The following is a 16,170-nucleotide window of genomic DNA, read 5'->3' on the forward strand; positions in this document are numbered from 1 at the left end:
AGGATTAAAGCAGGATTAAGGTGAGAGGAACAAGGAGTACAATCAGATTGGGAAATTAGGGGAGACCTCTCTAAGGAGATGACACTGACCCTTGAGCAGAGACCTGTAAGTGAGGAAGGCATGTAGACACCGGGTTAGAGTGATCCAGTGTGGGGAACACATTCAGTGCTCTTGAGGCTGTGCTTGGTCTACTAGAGGAACAGAGAGCTGTCTATGAACTGAAGCAGACTGATCAAGGAAGGTAGAGAGTCACGGGCAAGTCATGTAGAAGCTACTGGGCAACAGTAAGACCTAAACTTTCTTCTATGAGATAGTGCCACTATCATAACTAGTACAGTGTAAAACTTCAGTTTGTTGGCTGAATTGGGGTGGGGGAGAGCTACAATTTATATGATTTAAGGTAAACTGTTCCCAGTCATGGCTAGCCATGAATCATTTGTAGAACTATTTGATTCCTGGACCCACCTACTGGGTCAAAATCTAGCATGAAACCCAGAATTAGTATTTTATTTAAAAAAGAACATTCCAGGCTGGGTGCGGTGGCTCACGCCTGTAATCCCCACACTTTGGGAGGCCGAGGTGGGTGGATCACGAGGTCAAGAGATCAAGACCATCCTGGCCAACACAGGGAAACCCCATCTCTACTAAAAATACAAAAATTAGCTGGGCGTGGTGGTATACACCTGTAGTCCCAGCTATTCGGGAGGCTGAGGCAGGAGAATCACTTGAACCTGGGAGGGGGAGGTTGCAGTGAGCCAAGATCACGCCACTACACTCCAGCCTGGTGACAGAGCAAGACTCCATCTAAACAACAAAAATTCCATCCTTAAATGTATGACTGTATTTGCAAAGAAAATGTGAAAGGATATACACCAAACTATTTACAGTACGAACCTCAGGCATATTATTTTAGTTCTGAGTAGAAATGCCTTAGCTTCAGTGTTTAAAAGTTTTAACAATGAGCCTTTTTGTTTTGTTTTTTGAGACAGTCTCTCTCTGTCACCCAGGCTGGAGTACAGTGGTGCGATCTCCGCTCACTGCAAGCTCCACCTCCCAGGTTCACACCACTCTCCTGCCCAGTCTGTAGCTGGGACTACAGGCGCCCACCACCACGCCCGGCTAATTTTTTTGTATTTTTAGTAGAGACAGGGTTTCACTGTGTCAGCCAGGATGGTCTCGATCTCCTGACCTTGTGATCCGCCCGCCTCAGCCTCCCAAAGTGTTGGTATTACAGGCGTGAGCCACCACGCCTGGCCCAATAAGCCTTTCTAAAGCTATATCCGCATCTTTTGTAAAACTGCTACCAAAAGACATCCATTTTGTCACATCTCTAATAAAAAGGATTTGAAACCAAATTGCACACAGGAGTGCATTCAACGTTCTTCAGATGAATGAATACAGTGGCAAGTCTGAAGAGTTTAGTGTCAAGTAAATTGGTACTGGGGTGCTTCTATCACAGAAAATGAATAACTCATGGCATTTTTACTATTGCTACAACAGTGGCAAATTTTTAATCTAAGCACTCTGTAGTCACAATTATCCTTGCCTAGGTTTAAAGCTACTTAAAATCCTTTTTGGACTTAGGCAGACTAACAAATAAATGAATGGGATTTCTAACCTAACACCAGGTACTGAGTTATGCAAAATTACACAAACATTACAAAAAACTACAGTAGAAAAACCAACAGAACATACACAACTTAAAGAGAAAAAATTTTTATTGTGATATAAAATGCACTTATAAAATGTCCACCAGAAGGCATGTAATTCTTCACTGCTATATAAATTTATTGGGAATACGTTATTCACCATCTAGATATGATAATGCCAACTAAAACATACTGTAAACGATGAGTTATACTCTATAACAAATGCATCACTGATTTTCAGCAATCATTGGTTTAGTAATAATCAGTTTAAGACTATAATCACATCTCTATTCTGGAATGTCCATTTGTTTTAATGTAGTGTAGTGGAATTTAGAGTATAATTGCACATAGATGGTACAGAAAAACATTCACTTCTAAATTATTTTATACCTTCATGACAGGTAGTCTTCCTGACCGAAAACACCAGCTTCAGCTATGGTCTGCAACACAGCTCCAGGATGCTTAATGCAATAATTTGGGTGTATGTATGTCTGTCTACATGTACACCCATGGAACAACTTATATCTTTAGTAAACAAGTGCAACATTGTCAGTTATTCTGCATGTTTAAATATTATAGTCTGATTATTTGTAAACAAACAAAACCCCACACAAATACTCTAAATTCTATTTTAAAAATCTGTCAACCCATAATTATTCTAATATGCTTTACTTACTCGAACACAAATTTCTGAAAGGTGCATATATTACCTTAGATAATAAGGTTTAGAAATGAGTGCTTCACACTATGAAATGTGCATTTCCAATAATTGATTTACGCAGCATAAAGTTTAGATCAAGAAATTACAAATCCTGGATCCCCACATTTCATTTAGAAAATGCCTCAAAGTTATGGCTCTTGCAGCAGGTTTAACAGATTAAACATGAAGTGTTCTAGCTCCCTCTATTTCAAGTATCAAAGAAATATGAGGCTCAAAATCTCTCTAGGTTGTAACTGATAATGCAAAGCATTAGAAAACAGTTAAATGTGTTTTGAAATACAGTATTAACTGAGATTATTAAGGTGTTTATCTGTGTTAGCCTGTTAAGTACCAGGACTTTAAAGTCATTTTAAATCTGAGTATTTGCTCAGAAGTGATAAAGAACACAATTTGCCTATAAATGTATGGTTTTGGAGAAAAAAGTCAATCCTGATTTTTAAAACTCAACATTTTTTGTTTCCTTTTGATGATATTAATTTAAATTTCAATCTGAACATAAATTTTTGGCCTCACAGAGCATTAGAAAGATAATTTACTAAGGCTGTTTAAAGTCTTTCAATGTCATCAGAAATCCTGCAGTATAGAAAATATCTAGTACCCTTAAAGTTTCAGAGTGAGCTGATCTGCAATTTTAATGCTATTAAAAAAAAGTCAAATATAAAAGACTGCTGCAATGTAAAGCACTATTTCTAAAAATTGCAGACATGATCCTACAGTCTGACAGAGCTAGCACAGCTACTCGGAGTAAGCAACTTCCGGCCTTTTCCAAGACATACTAAGTTTCCAGCTTAGAAAATACTCTAGCCTGGTCCTTAACATATTCATTAAGTAATATGAATACTTTAAGGTCTTTCTGTCCCACAAGAAAGTAGGAAGTTTACCCTTTGAGACATCAGACTTTCTAGAACTGGCCCAACTGTATAAAATTTTAAGAAGTATTTGTAGTGTGGAATCAACACTATGAAAACAGTGTGACAAAATTAAACACTATGTTGAACCCTTTTCTAGCTTTAACTCAAAAGTAGAAATCATGAGTTTTCTATAACATTAATTTTAAAAACACACAGAAGTGAAAAGTGCCATTTTCCAAAAAGTACAATTTTTTTTCCCACTTTATATCAACATGGAATGATTTCAGTTCTCCTGTACTAAAAGCTGGACTTTTAAAAAACTAGTATTGCAATGTTTAATGTGATGACTTTAATCAGTAGTAGCTTCAGTTTCCGCTGGGCCCCTAATTAGTCTTCGAATTCCTCTTTTTCCTGCAGGACCTTTTGGTTTTGCAAAACTTTGCTTGTGTGCATGCTGCTTGGGATGTACTTCTTCATAAAGGAAGTCTGCAGTCAACTCATCCCCATTGTCTATCTCAATCTGTAAAAGATAAAATTAGAAGCACAACATTCAAAACCTAATACAAGCAACAAGCTGGTTTTCAGGTATATGAATGCTCACAAATAATACCCATTCCAGTAAGGCAGAATCAAGGACCATATGTAAATAGTTTCACTTTCTTCTTTTGGGGGAAGGGGCTAAATTGCTTGAATATATAATCAGCTACATTCACTTCCTTCTTGGTTCTTTCTTACTGCTCCAGTTTAAATAATATTTAAAAGTAGAAGCCACCACTATATTCTCAAGTTGCTGTGATACACTATTTATTCAAGGAACATTTACTCATGGCCCTTTCATCACTTGGGTCACTTGAAAGCCCTCTACAAGAGAGGTAAACAAACCATGGCCCAAAGGCCAAATCTTGCCCAAGGTAAGATTGTTTTACATTTTTTAAGGGTTGTTAAACAACAATATGTGACAGAGATTATATGTGGCCTGGCAAAGCCTTTACTTACTATTTGGTCCTTTGTAGAAAAAGTCAGCTGATTCCTGCTGTAGAAGGTGCTACCCATGATAAAGTGATTGATTCTTAGGAACTTAAAAAGCATGAAGGGTTCAGAACCTAAAAACACTGGTAGTTTTTAAGGACCTGTATTCATATGAGTTTAAGGGCTCAAGAATATATATCTTTCCCCATGCCCTATCTGTACTTAAGAAAATTAAATTAAGAAAACTGGTAGCTTAGTTTCCAAAATTCAAATGTTTATGCTTATTCCTTACTTCCCCCAAACTGGAAAGACTCCCAACCATCCCATAATTCACAGTCATAATGGAGACTGTAATTCCTTATTAATATGGAGTCCAGAAATAATCACAAGTATGTAGCTCTCGCAGCACTGTCCAATAGGACTTTTTGCACTGATGGAAATGTCCTATACATTCTGCACTAACCAATAAAGTAGCCAGTAACCACATTTAGCTAATGAGCATTTGACATGAGGATAGTGGAGTTAAGAAACAGAACTTTAAATCTTATTTAAAGTTAAATAGCCACATGTGGCTTACTAGAAAGTACAGATATATATAGAGATGGGGATCATGATAGGTAGTCCCCAGGCACTTAGAGGAGATCCTAAGGATTTAGGATGATAACAAGAAAAATAAATATTTTCATTTATAAATCACAACACATCAGAAACTACATAGAAATGAAAAGAAAAATTTAGCAAAAACTGAAGATTTTAAAATGGCTACCTTTCTAATTACATCCATTTGTAGTTGTCTTTCTACAATTTCTAGCAGAGGGCTCTTGCAGCTAGAATATAGCATCCGCTCTCTTATACTGCATGTGTATCCGGGCATTGAATAAATAAAAACTGTAAGTTCAAATAATAACAAATATAATTAGCATATCAATACATAAACTTCATAAAACTACAGCTAAGCCCTCTGGGCAAGAAATAAGTAAGCATATAGGGCTGATATACTAATAAACAAACTGAAAGTAACGTGTTAAAAACAATGTATCATATACCTATGGACTCTAAATAGTCTCCTTCATGGGAATGTTTATACAGAAAGAAATGGTAACGAGCTGAATCCTTGGGAATCCTCTTTGGCAAATCTTTTAGTTCTGTATTTGTTGTGTTGGCCAAAATTATAATTTCATTTTTTATATCTATTTCCTGCCAATAAGAAACAAAATATATTCATTAAAACCAGATATAAGGAAATTAAGTTAAAACATGTAATAAAAAGACTAAGAGATAAAGGAGGAACTTAGTTCTGCACTGTTTGACTTTTTCACAACAAACATTTACAAAATGAATTTTAGAAATCAGAAAGCATATTTAAAATTTAAAATACATTAAAAATAAACCCTATATGAGCCATAAACTACCAAAAAGAGCAGCCACTTAATAATCATTATACATCTCTTACCAACTGCACATAATTGAGCTGTCTGTTATTCAATTTTTCCAAAGCCTGAAAGGCTTCTCGAGAAATGGGAAATGCTACTCCTTGTAGTGTTTGATGCTTAGTGTCCACACCCACGTCAGTCTGTACCTAAGTATGACAGATTTAATTTACAAGTTTAGCAGTTAGCAGTATCCTATGGCAAAAATAAGAAAACCCAACCTCTATAAAATAGCATCATTCAACCCTAGCCCAGCCTATAATTAAAATTATTTTTCACATTTGTTCACGGTCCTGCTAGCATTTTGTCAACATGCAGAGTGCATGACACATCTTTATGACAATGTTGGAAGTGAACATTTGCATGAGTGTACAAAATTAGTGGGGTTTGGGGGCGTTTGTTTTTATGTTTGGTTTGGCACAATTTCAATGAGCTACACAAGCTCTTTAGATTACACCATTAGTTATAAAATTTTACTTGATAGAATTTATAAACAACAATCTACATACAGTATGTATAGAACTTTACTTTGTTCTGTTGGACAGAAAACGCAACACAAACACCATGCACTGAATTGAAAGGAAGTACAAACAGTGTACAAAGACATAACACAGCTCAACAAGTTATACTACTGCAGAAGTTCCAGACTTAAGAGATTTCTTTACTAAGAACATGGTGTGCATGTACTGGAAGAGGAGAAAGATAAGAAAGCATTCAATGCACATGTTTAAGATTTTTATACTTGATAAATGATAGCTAGCAGAGCGTCTCATTTGCAGTGTTGCAACAGAAAGTCCAATAGAAATTTTACTTTTAAAAAAATGAATGGAGATTCTACAGCATAAATGATATTAGTTAATGAAAACATCATAGAACATATGCGAATGCATACCCCAAAATGATCCTCTGGGCTCTGAGTGCAAGGAATAAAACAAACTATCAAACTTGTAAAAAAAAAAAAAAAATCATATAAAAAGCCCTACTCAAATAACATGAATTAAAATCATATGACAGATCCTTGCTACCAGTTTAATATTAAATGATATTCAACCGTTCTCCAGACTGATTCCTATTAGTCTGTGACTCAGGCTAATGAATAGTGGTTTCAGCCACTTGTTCTTTTCTGTAAAGTCCCAGTAGAAATACAGTAGTTATTCCAGTATATTAGAATGGCTGTAGAAAACATATTAAAAATAATGATAAACTACAAAATAATATGGCTGAAATTTATTGACTCAAATATGCTCAACAGGTACTCAAATAATAATCTTCCATATATATCTCTATTCAAGTAGAGTTCACAGAATTTAATTTGTAGACTCTCCAGAGGGCCAACAAAACAATAATCTGCTTCAGGCAACCTTATTAGATATATTCTTTGCACTAAATGGGTAACACACTTTTTCTCTATATAATATTCAAAGTACAAAGTTTGCAACAGTTGTACTTCAACAGGAAGATTTACTATTCTGACAGGAAGATTACAGGAAAAGCTATTTATAAAATGCATATAAAGTTTAATATTCTAAGCTACTTATAAAATGCATATAAAGTTTAATATTCATTTTTAACTTTTCTTTTCTGAAAAGACATTAAGCACACAGACTTATCTCTAAACGAAATGGAATAAACCTAAGCTACCTAACTTCTTTAATCTCTAGTTACCTCCCACATCTACTAATTAAAAATATGGTATTTTCAAACACTTAAAATCGTGCAAAGGCTTTGAAGTTGTAACTTACCTCACTTATTTTAATCTGTCGTAATTCTTCCTCAGCTGCAGTCAGTGGGGCAGGGGAAGATTGTGATAGCAAGTATTTTTTATATCCATGTAATGATACATCTTCCTGCAAGTACAGAATAGACTATAATCAGTAATTCTCTAGAATTAAAACGACAGTGAGGTTACTTTAGGAAAAGCAAAATCATTAACAGAAAAGATTTTAAATTAAAATAAATAGCATTATGAATTTTAATATATTTTTACTTTAATCCTCAATTTTAAGTTTCAAAACTTTTTAACGGGAGTACCTACTGTTCATTTTATATGACGTTTCATAATTACTAAATAGTTTGTATGAGTTTCGTACTGGCAAAGTGAAATACTGAACCTGGTCATCCTTTAAGTCTATAGGACAACTGTAATTAACCTTCTGGGGAAAACTGCCCAATGATTATCCAATAATCAACATATTCAGATTCTGAATACTATGTTATAATGATTTATATAATTTCTTTGTAATTATTCATGGAAAACTATTATAGTTTTCATGTCAAAAGAAAAAAATACTACAAAGAGGTCTACCTATCATCAAAATTTTGTGGTTTAGAAGACTGAGACTCATGAAATTGAGAAACCGGCCGACTTCACAATTAATGGTGAAGCAGCAATATATTCCCATCTAGTCTTGTGCTCTTTCCACTAGATTATATGACTTCCTGAATCAGAAAAGCTCTAAACAAACAAAAAAGTTCAAAAATATATTTCAGTGTTTCAATTTGTGTATATACATGTAAATACATATATTTACCATGTACATTAGAAGAATCAGTATGTTTCAATACACTTATTGTCAATGTCAAACAGATACAAATGAATAAACTCAAAGTTACATCAGGTAACTTTTATACCATATGAAATATAGTATTTCTCTTATTCTCATGTTTTCAGATTATCCATCTGAATTCATATCAATTACCCATTACCTAGGAGTTCTTCTTTAATCATTTTAATTGCAACATATAGAATCCACATAAAAATATAATACCTTTACTGTTCCAAATACTTCATCTTTAATGTGGCCACCTCCAAATTCCTTCTTCAGAGTTGCTCTTGTTGCTGCATACAACATTTTTTGACGAACCTATTCAGTTGTGAAAGTTTACTTAGAAGTTAATAAATGAAAACATTATAAAAGAAAGCACATTTTGAATGTATTAATATCCTAAATCATATTAAAAATAAAACTGAGCTGAAGTCCACCCACTATAATATGCTAAAATATATGTGTACAAATAACCATCATTAACATGGGCATCTAAACTATTCAATGGCTATTAAGATAGACTTCAATTTACAATGTCACTTTTTTTGTTTTTTGAGGTGCAGATTTGCTCTTGTTGCCCAGGCTGGAGTGTAATGGCACGATCTCAGTTCACTGCAACCTCCGCCTCCCAGGTTCAAGTGATTCTCCTGCCTCAGCCTCCTGAGTAGGTGGGATTACAGGTGTGCACCACCACGCCCGGCTAATTTTTTGTATTTTTAGTACAGACGGGGTTTCACCATGTTGGTCAGGCTGGTCTCAAACTCCTGACCTCTGGTGATCCACCCGCCTCAGCTTCCCAAAGTTTAGGGATTACAGGCATGAGCCACCGTGCCTGGCCACATTTTAAAGTTGAAAAAAATATAAATTGTTTAAATTCTTTATTTTGCAAACTCATGAGTTCAAGAATAAAAAAATTAAAATATGAGGAAAACTGAAATGAAGTAACTTTGATAGTGACATTCTTCTCAAACCTGTATGAAATATTACGAATTAAGTTGTTAAGAATCAAAATTCATGGCTTACTGATGGCACATAGCATTCTAGGCGGGACACAAAGATGGAAAAAAAATTAAAGAGTCAACTAGTATCTATGGAAAGCTACCAAAGGTAACTACCAATTAACAAATAATTTCATAATCCTACATGGTCAAATCCAGTATTTCTTTCAGATAGAACATGGGGAATTAAACAGGAATGGGATGATCTTTTGAGAACAATATCTAGATAACTTTAAAAATAATTATTTTTTAATAAGAAAAATTCAAATTAATTTTTCAAATATTGGGCCATGTTCATATATTAATTCTGTCTAGTCTATTGTTCTATTTAGTCAATCTACTACCAGCTTTCCTAAAATACTTGTTTGTATGCAGGCCCATCACTTCAATGGTAGTGATTAATAAATGCATAATACTAACAAAATTTAATATTATGTTCAATTAGTTCTCAGATTTATTACAATTATTACTCTCAGGGCCAGGCAGTTTCATTTTCCAGAGGCCCATGGAGTCATTTTAAAATTGCCACAAATTAGGTTGGACACAGTGGCTCATGCCTGTAATCCCAGCACTTTGGGAGGCCGAGGTGGGTGGATCACTTAAGGCCATGAGTTTAAGACCAGCCTGGGCAACACGGTGAAACCCCATCTCTACTAAAAATATAAAAATTAGCCGGGTATGGTGTGACACATGCCTGCAATCCCAGCTACTCAAGAGGCTGAGGTGGGAAAATCTCTTGAGCCTGGGAGGCAGAGGTTGCAGTGAGCCAAGATTGCACCACTGCACTCTGGTCTGGACAACAGAGTGACATTCTGCTTTAAAAAAAAAAAAAAAAAAGAAAAAATTGCCATTGCCACAAATTTTTAAATCTTAAATCAATAATAATTATTTTGATTTCAATGGCATAACTCCCAAATTTGAGCACATTATTCCTGATTCTATATTATAAATCCTAGGATTTTCCTCATGATCATTCCCTTCTATGGGAAATAATTATTGCTTTTTAACCTTTATTTGACCTAGAAATCTCAAAAACATCTTTCTAGCATTTAATGTTAAACAAACTATAAAAAAGTTACTTACATGAGAATGATCTGGAGACCATGCAATGAATATCCATTCATATCCCTGGGCATTCTGAGAATCTAACCTGAATAATATATAGCACGGTTGTTTGTCCTCCAACAGGGGTAAAACAAAGGAATCATAATCCTTATCCCAGGAATCTGAAGGCTGACTATATGATCCAATCACAAGTTGTTCTATGAAAAATTATTTTTAGAAAGATAGGTAAATGGTTTGAAATATCAAGTGGTAGTGTGATGAAGACTAGAAAAATAAATATATAGTCATTTCCCAGTTACTATTATTCACATCGAAAAGTTGAAAAGAAAAATGTGGCAGCATAGAAAGTAATTATGATACAGAGTATTATAAAAACTGATAACTTTTTATGAACATGGTTAAAAATTTTAAAATATACACAGCCTAACAAAGAAACATATAAAAATGATCATAACAGTTGAATTGAATGGTCAAATAATGGGTGGTTACATTTCTACTTTCCAAAATGTCTGTGCTTAAGTTATCAACAAAATACATTTAAACTACCATTCAAAAGTTTAATTTCTGACATTAACATTGAATTGTACAGTAAGAAATATTAAATAAAACCAGGTTTAACTCCTATTTATTTGGCCATAATGCTACAGATTTAAACATTTGCCTAGATGCATACACTGGTATGGCCACTTTGAAATGCTCTTCAGCAGAATCAAGTAAAGTTGTGAATCTACTATGCATACAGAAACTCTTACACATAAATACAAAGGTGTTCACTGCAGCACTATACAGTAACAATGAAGACTGGAAATAGCCTCAATGTTCATCAATAAGAGAATGGAAAAATAATGTGTGGCATAGTCATATAACATTCTGTTCAGATTTAAAATCAATTATTGAGCTATCAAAACTAATTGCAAATGTAACATTTTCAGAAAAAGGAAAGATACAGAATAAGATGCTATCATGCAGTTTATGTGAACTCAAAGAGCACTATATGCTGTTTAGGGATATACGTAAAAAGAGACTGCACAAATATCAGAACTCCTAACTGCAGTTGCCCCAGGGGAATGAGGTCAGAAGCAAAACTGTTTAAAGGGGATGCTCTTATACCACAAAAACACTGAATTTTCTAAAATGCTTGAAGTAAATATGATAAAATGTTAGCAGTTATTAATAAAGGGGAGATATAGATATTTATGATACAATTTTAGTCTTTGGAATTTTCCTTATCTAAAACTTTTCACAAAACAAAAAAGTAAAACCAGAAAATAATAATTTAGGAAGTAGTGCCATTTTCCTTCTGTAGAGATGCTAGTTAGATTAACTTTTCCATTTTAGATCCTTAACTAGTCACTTAGGAAGTGATGGTATTAAAAATTTTACCTCAGTATTTTTAAAATATGTTGTTTTACAATATACATATATTCCTATTGAATGTTATATGTAAACAAATGCATATTTTACCAACTATTCTGGTACTTTTAATACATAAGCAGAAAACAGAAAACAAATTAGATTTACTTCCAGTTTGTGAAAGAACAAGTTACTTTTCCAAAGCAAAATATTTTCAGATATTTAAGAAATTAGGCCGCTGGAATATTTTAACATATTCATTTGTGACTGAGTAGCTATAATAGTAGTAATTGTCCAAATTCAAATCTGCCTGATTTAAAAGATTCTCCCACTCAACCAGATTCCCTGTTTACAGAATTATTTTTAAAGAATCAATTTGTAGTTTGTTATATTCTCAGAACTTTCCCAAAACAAGAAAGGGTAATAATCATTTCTGTAGCAAAGGTTGCAATCAAATGGAGTAAATGGGAGTTTGAAATCCTTTGTTTGTATTTAAAAACAAACTTTATTGAATAATTCACAAGTAACCTTTTTTTTTTTTTTTGATAATCACCTGTTTAGTGATTTCCATTCCAGAGATGGAAGCACTGACATTAGAAATGGACTGTGGTGCAGAAACTAAGACACAAAAAGTAAAAGAGGAAGAAGTCACATCAAAAAACATCTTTCTGTTTCCCTGATAGTCACATAATTCAGAAGGAAATCAGGGGCCCACAGGGACCTGCACAAAATATGAGGAATCCAAGTTACTGTAAGGGAAGATTTGAACTTGCTTCACATTAATTAATAGTTCAAATCACTGAGAACACACACTAAGTTTAAAAATACAATGGCCACCACTAATCCAGGAACAAAAAATATTTTAAAATATTTAACTAACCATTTTCAATAGATATTTTCAGAAGTCTGTACTTTCCATTTCTGGCTCTGGCAAAGATCTCTTTAACATCTTCACTCGCTGTGAAAAAAGATAAAGAAAGTAAACTTTTTATACTTACATATAAATACTTTCCTATCTATATTGAAAAAATTAATTAGAACACAAAGAAAAAATCTGGAGCATGTAGCATCCTTATTATCAGTATTATAAAACTTTACCGCATAAAATAATGAAGACTGTATACAATTAAGAAATATAAATATTAGCATTTTAAAAGTATGTTAATAATTCTAATCTGTTTTAGCTATATAATTCTGTGCAGAAATAACACTGGGGTGAATATACTGAAGTTACTCAAACCCAATAATGAGCAAATTACAATTTTGAAAAACTTTTATTGCTCCTTTGAAAAATATTGAAAACCTGCTTTCATTCTCTAATTCAGTTTCAAGCTTATGACACTCCTTCATCAATTCACTTTCTGTATTTTCCCGTTAAAAACAACAGTAAATATCAAATATCCTAACTTGATTAAAGAAAAAGACAGTAAAATGCATTCAGTCTTAATTCTGGTTATATTTTTCTAACTTGCATTTCTCAAAAGCTAGATTAAAATCATTGAATAAATATGTATTTAATAACTAACGCTTGTGTTCCTATTAAAGCTTCGATTTCGTTCTAATTTCGTTCCTGTGTTGTCTATTAGCAGCAAGAACCACTATGTAAGTAGGTAGTGCTTGCTATAAGCCTCAAGCATGAGAGTCAATAACGACATATTTATATATCGAAATTAATGCGGATAAATAAAACAACGCTTTTAGATTTGAGACTATTTTGCTTCTGCGTGCATGCAGGGGGTATGTGGCGTGGTGTCAAAAATCTTTAAGAACAAAACATACAATTAAGTGTTCATCTGGGAGAAATACTCGCTATTAACAGTAAAAGCTTGAGTTTATACTAGAACTCGTTAAGTGATCACGAGTAACCCGGGGATATATTATTTGACTCTCGATGAGGTGAGCACCTCCAGGCTGCCCAATTTCAAACCAGGAAATAATGGAGGTCAGATATAACTGCACATTGAACTGTCTGCACGCATTACATGCAACTATACAGATCAGTCTCCCTTGGGGAGTACCTAGGAAAAAGATCAAAACACAAACACGCTAGACTCGAGATTTCTCAGAACAACTCTCACTTTCCTATTTGGGGAGAAAGTGCGGGAGAGTTTTGGGAAGCACCCCTACTGATGTGAGAAAGATTCTGGCATGTTTCTTTTCGTAATCAAAGTCCTGTAATATTCTCCTTTGGATCATGAAAAGGAAAACTCGCCTGGCTCTCGACAGCGTAGGGAAGCCCCAGTCGCCTCCACTGTCCCAGCTCTTCCCTACCTGACCAAAAGGGGGAAAGTTGGGCTAATGTCGGGGACGGTGGAAGTCACGCCCCCTTCAACCAGGCCGCCTCGAAAGCCAATTTCCTTCGCTCCCCCGAATTTCGAGTCCATCTGCAACGTGGCGGCAGCAGGAACCAGGCTGGAGGAGGACGCAGGCCGGGAGCGCCCGGGAAGCAGGAGCGCGGAGAGGCGCCGAGGCCCGGCTCGCCGCGCGAGACCGACTTCCGGAGGTCCAGGCCAGACTCCAGCCCTGCCCGTCCTGCAGCCTTCCGGGCTCTTCCGAGCCTCCCGGGAGCCCCTTCCCTGCGGGTCGCGCCGGGCTCTGTTACCTTGGATGCCGGTCTGGTGGGACATGGCGGCGGCCGCTAGTTCCCGGCTCCGGCGCTGAGTGCGGCGAGCGGCCCCGGCCGGCGGCCCCAGGAAGTGGCTGCTCCTCCGCCGGTCCCGGCGCGTCATCCGCCCGCGACCCGGGGCCGCCCCGCCCCATGAGATTGACTGAGTGCCCTAGCGCCCCGACCGCCCCACCGCCCTTCCTGGCCGTCGGGCTGCAGTACAACCCCCGGCCTTGCGACCTTAGCTCTCTGTTTGGGGTCCTGCTTCTGCTCTTGCCGCCGCCTCTCCCGCTTCTCCCTGGGGGGAAATGCCGCAGAATCTACACAGCTCCGTGCTGCGACGTCTGCCCTCTGAAGATCGCGCCGACGCCGCCATTCGCTGCCTCAGCGAAGGGATGTTTTAAAACGGAAATGATCATTTTACCAAATAGGCATTTTCAGCTTAAAAAAGATGTGCACATTATCTTTCTTGGTTTACTCTTCCTATAATCGATACCGTTTAGTGTAGAAGAGCCTTCTCCTTGCTCCACTGTTTTGAAAGAATATAATAGACTGCCTTTCATCAAATTTTCCCACGATTTTAAATTGAGTTAATCTCAGACTGTTAACTTTTCTTTTCAGTTGGACACATTTAGAGACTCACTGTATCTTTCTCTTCACTCCAAAAAGAGACAGCCACTAAGAGATTAGCTGATTTGAGTATCCTTCTGTGGTCGATTATACCATTGCAAATCCTGCTCTGCTTTAGGCTGGCAGTTTATTATTTTATCCAATAATTATTCAAAATTCACTTGGACAGATTTGTAAGGTAACAGCAGGTATTACTTTAAAATCTTTTCCATTCCTGCTTTTACAAACATACAGTTCCTGAAGGTAATGTTAGTTTTTGGGGGAGTTTGGGTTTTTTTGGTACTGCTTCTCTACTGCTACTAGGTGAGAAGCTAGTTCTTATTTTTAGGGCCTTGAAGTGACACATATACAAAATTATAATCTAATGAACAAGGAATTTATTCAGGTCAATAATATAAGTGCCAGTTAATCACTATTCAAATACTATACAATGTATTTTTAATGAGTAATTCACAGGCCTGCAATTGTTTTTCTTTACAAGGATCACAGCAAACAAGGTTATGTTCTATTCCCTGTTATCTGAGCTCTGTTTTTCAGACATATTCTTATATTCGGTAATAAACTAAATCTGAGTTTTATGACTTGTATGGATTTAAGAAATGTAGGGAGGAGTTTCATTCTAACCCAATTCTTCCTGACACAATGGTTCACCCTGATTTACCAGTTTTTTACTACATCGCTGAGCAGAGAGAAAATTGCAGAGTTGACTTGCAGCGTTTTAACTGATTCATATCCTCATATCTCGGGGAAATTGCTTAAGGAAGTTGGCGTTGCTCAAGAGTACAAATGAGAAAAATATAATCCTTCTATATTCATCCTTGAGAAAGACCACCATATGCTCAGTCCTAAAGAAGAGGAATGTCTGGTTAGGTTGGGGCCACCCTGACAGCCACCAGAAAGTGCTTATTTACTGCCAGTACAGTAGTTTGACCTAAAAGCTTCAAGGGTGTTGGATGCCTTGCTCTGCTCTAGCCACAAATATTTTCCCACTTTTTTTCATCTATTGTGTCTCCATTTAGTGAACATTTGCCAGAGCTCTCATGAGAATAATACCTTAGATTTGTATGGTACAGTTTTCAAAGAATATATAATAGATTTATTTGAGTACCAACATAATCCTGTGTGACGGGCCAAACAAAATATCAGGTTTTATTTTTTAGCTTTAAGAGGTTTGGAAATTGAACCACAGAGTTGGGAAGTCAGCAGGTTTCAAGGCCAAAATAAGTGTCTGTAAGAAACAAACCCTTTGAAGACAACGTATGCAGATAAGAGCATTTATTCTAAGGATATTGGAGGATCTTATAGATCTTGACAACCTGGTTGTCACCTCCGCTTTTCTCTTATTTTTCTCCA

At 35.8% G+C, this 16,170-nt stretch overlaps 1 protein-coding gene across 2 annotated transcripts; it reads right to left on the bottom strand.

Annotated features, from left to right (window-relative positions):
• Positions 1-1,700: 1,700 nt before the first annotated feature.
• On the bottom strand, positions 1,701-14,333 carry LOC112617261 (twinfilin-1). Of its 2 annotated transcripts, XM_025374002.1 has the most exons (10): positions 14,185-14,333; positions 12,463-12,540; positions 10,248-10,426; positions 8,389-8,484; positions 7,363-7,467; positions 6,513-6,533; positions 5,644-5,769; positions 5,237-5,387; positions 4,957-5,078; positions 1,701-3,741 (listed from the first exon to the last, which is right to left on the bottom strand). In XM_025374002.1, exons 1-10 carry the CDS (start codon positions 14,309-14,311, stop codon positions 3,571-3,573), a joined length of 1,176 nt encoding a protein of 391 aa, XP_025229787.1. In that variant the 5' UTR covers positions 14,312-14,333; the 3' UTR covers positions 1,701-3,570. The 2 variants fall into 2 exon arrangements, with proteins under 2 accessions (XP_025229787.1, XP_025229788.1); XM_025374003.1 differs by lacking the exon at positions 6,513-6,533.
• Positions 14,334-16,170: the final 1,837 nt, after the last annotated feature.

This window comes from Theropithecus gelada, unplaced genomic scaffold (assembly GCF_003255815.1).
Source record: "Theropithecus gelada isolate Dixy unplaced genomic scaffold, Tgel_1.0 HiC_scaffold_15987, whole genome shotgun sequence".
NCBI classification, from domain to species: Eukaryota; Metazoa; Chordata; class Mammalia; order Primates; family Cercopithecidae; genus Theropithecus; species Theropithecus gelada.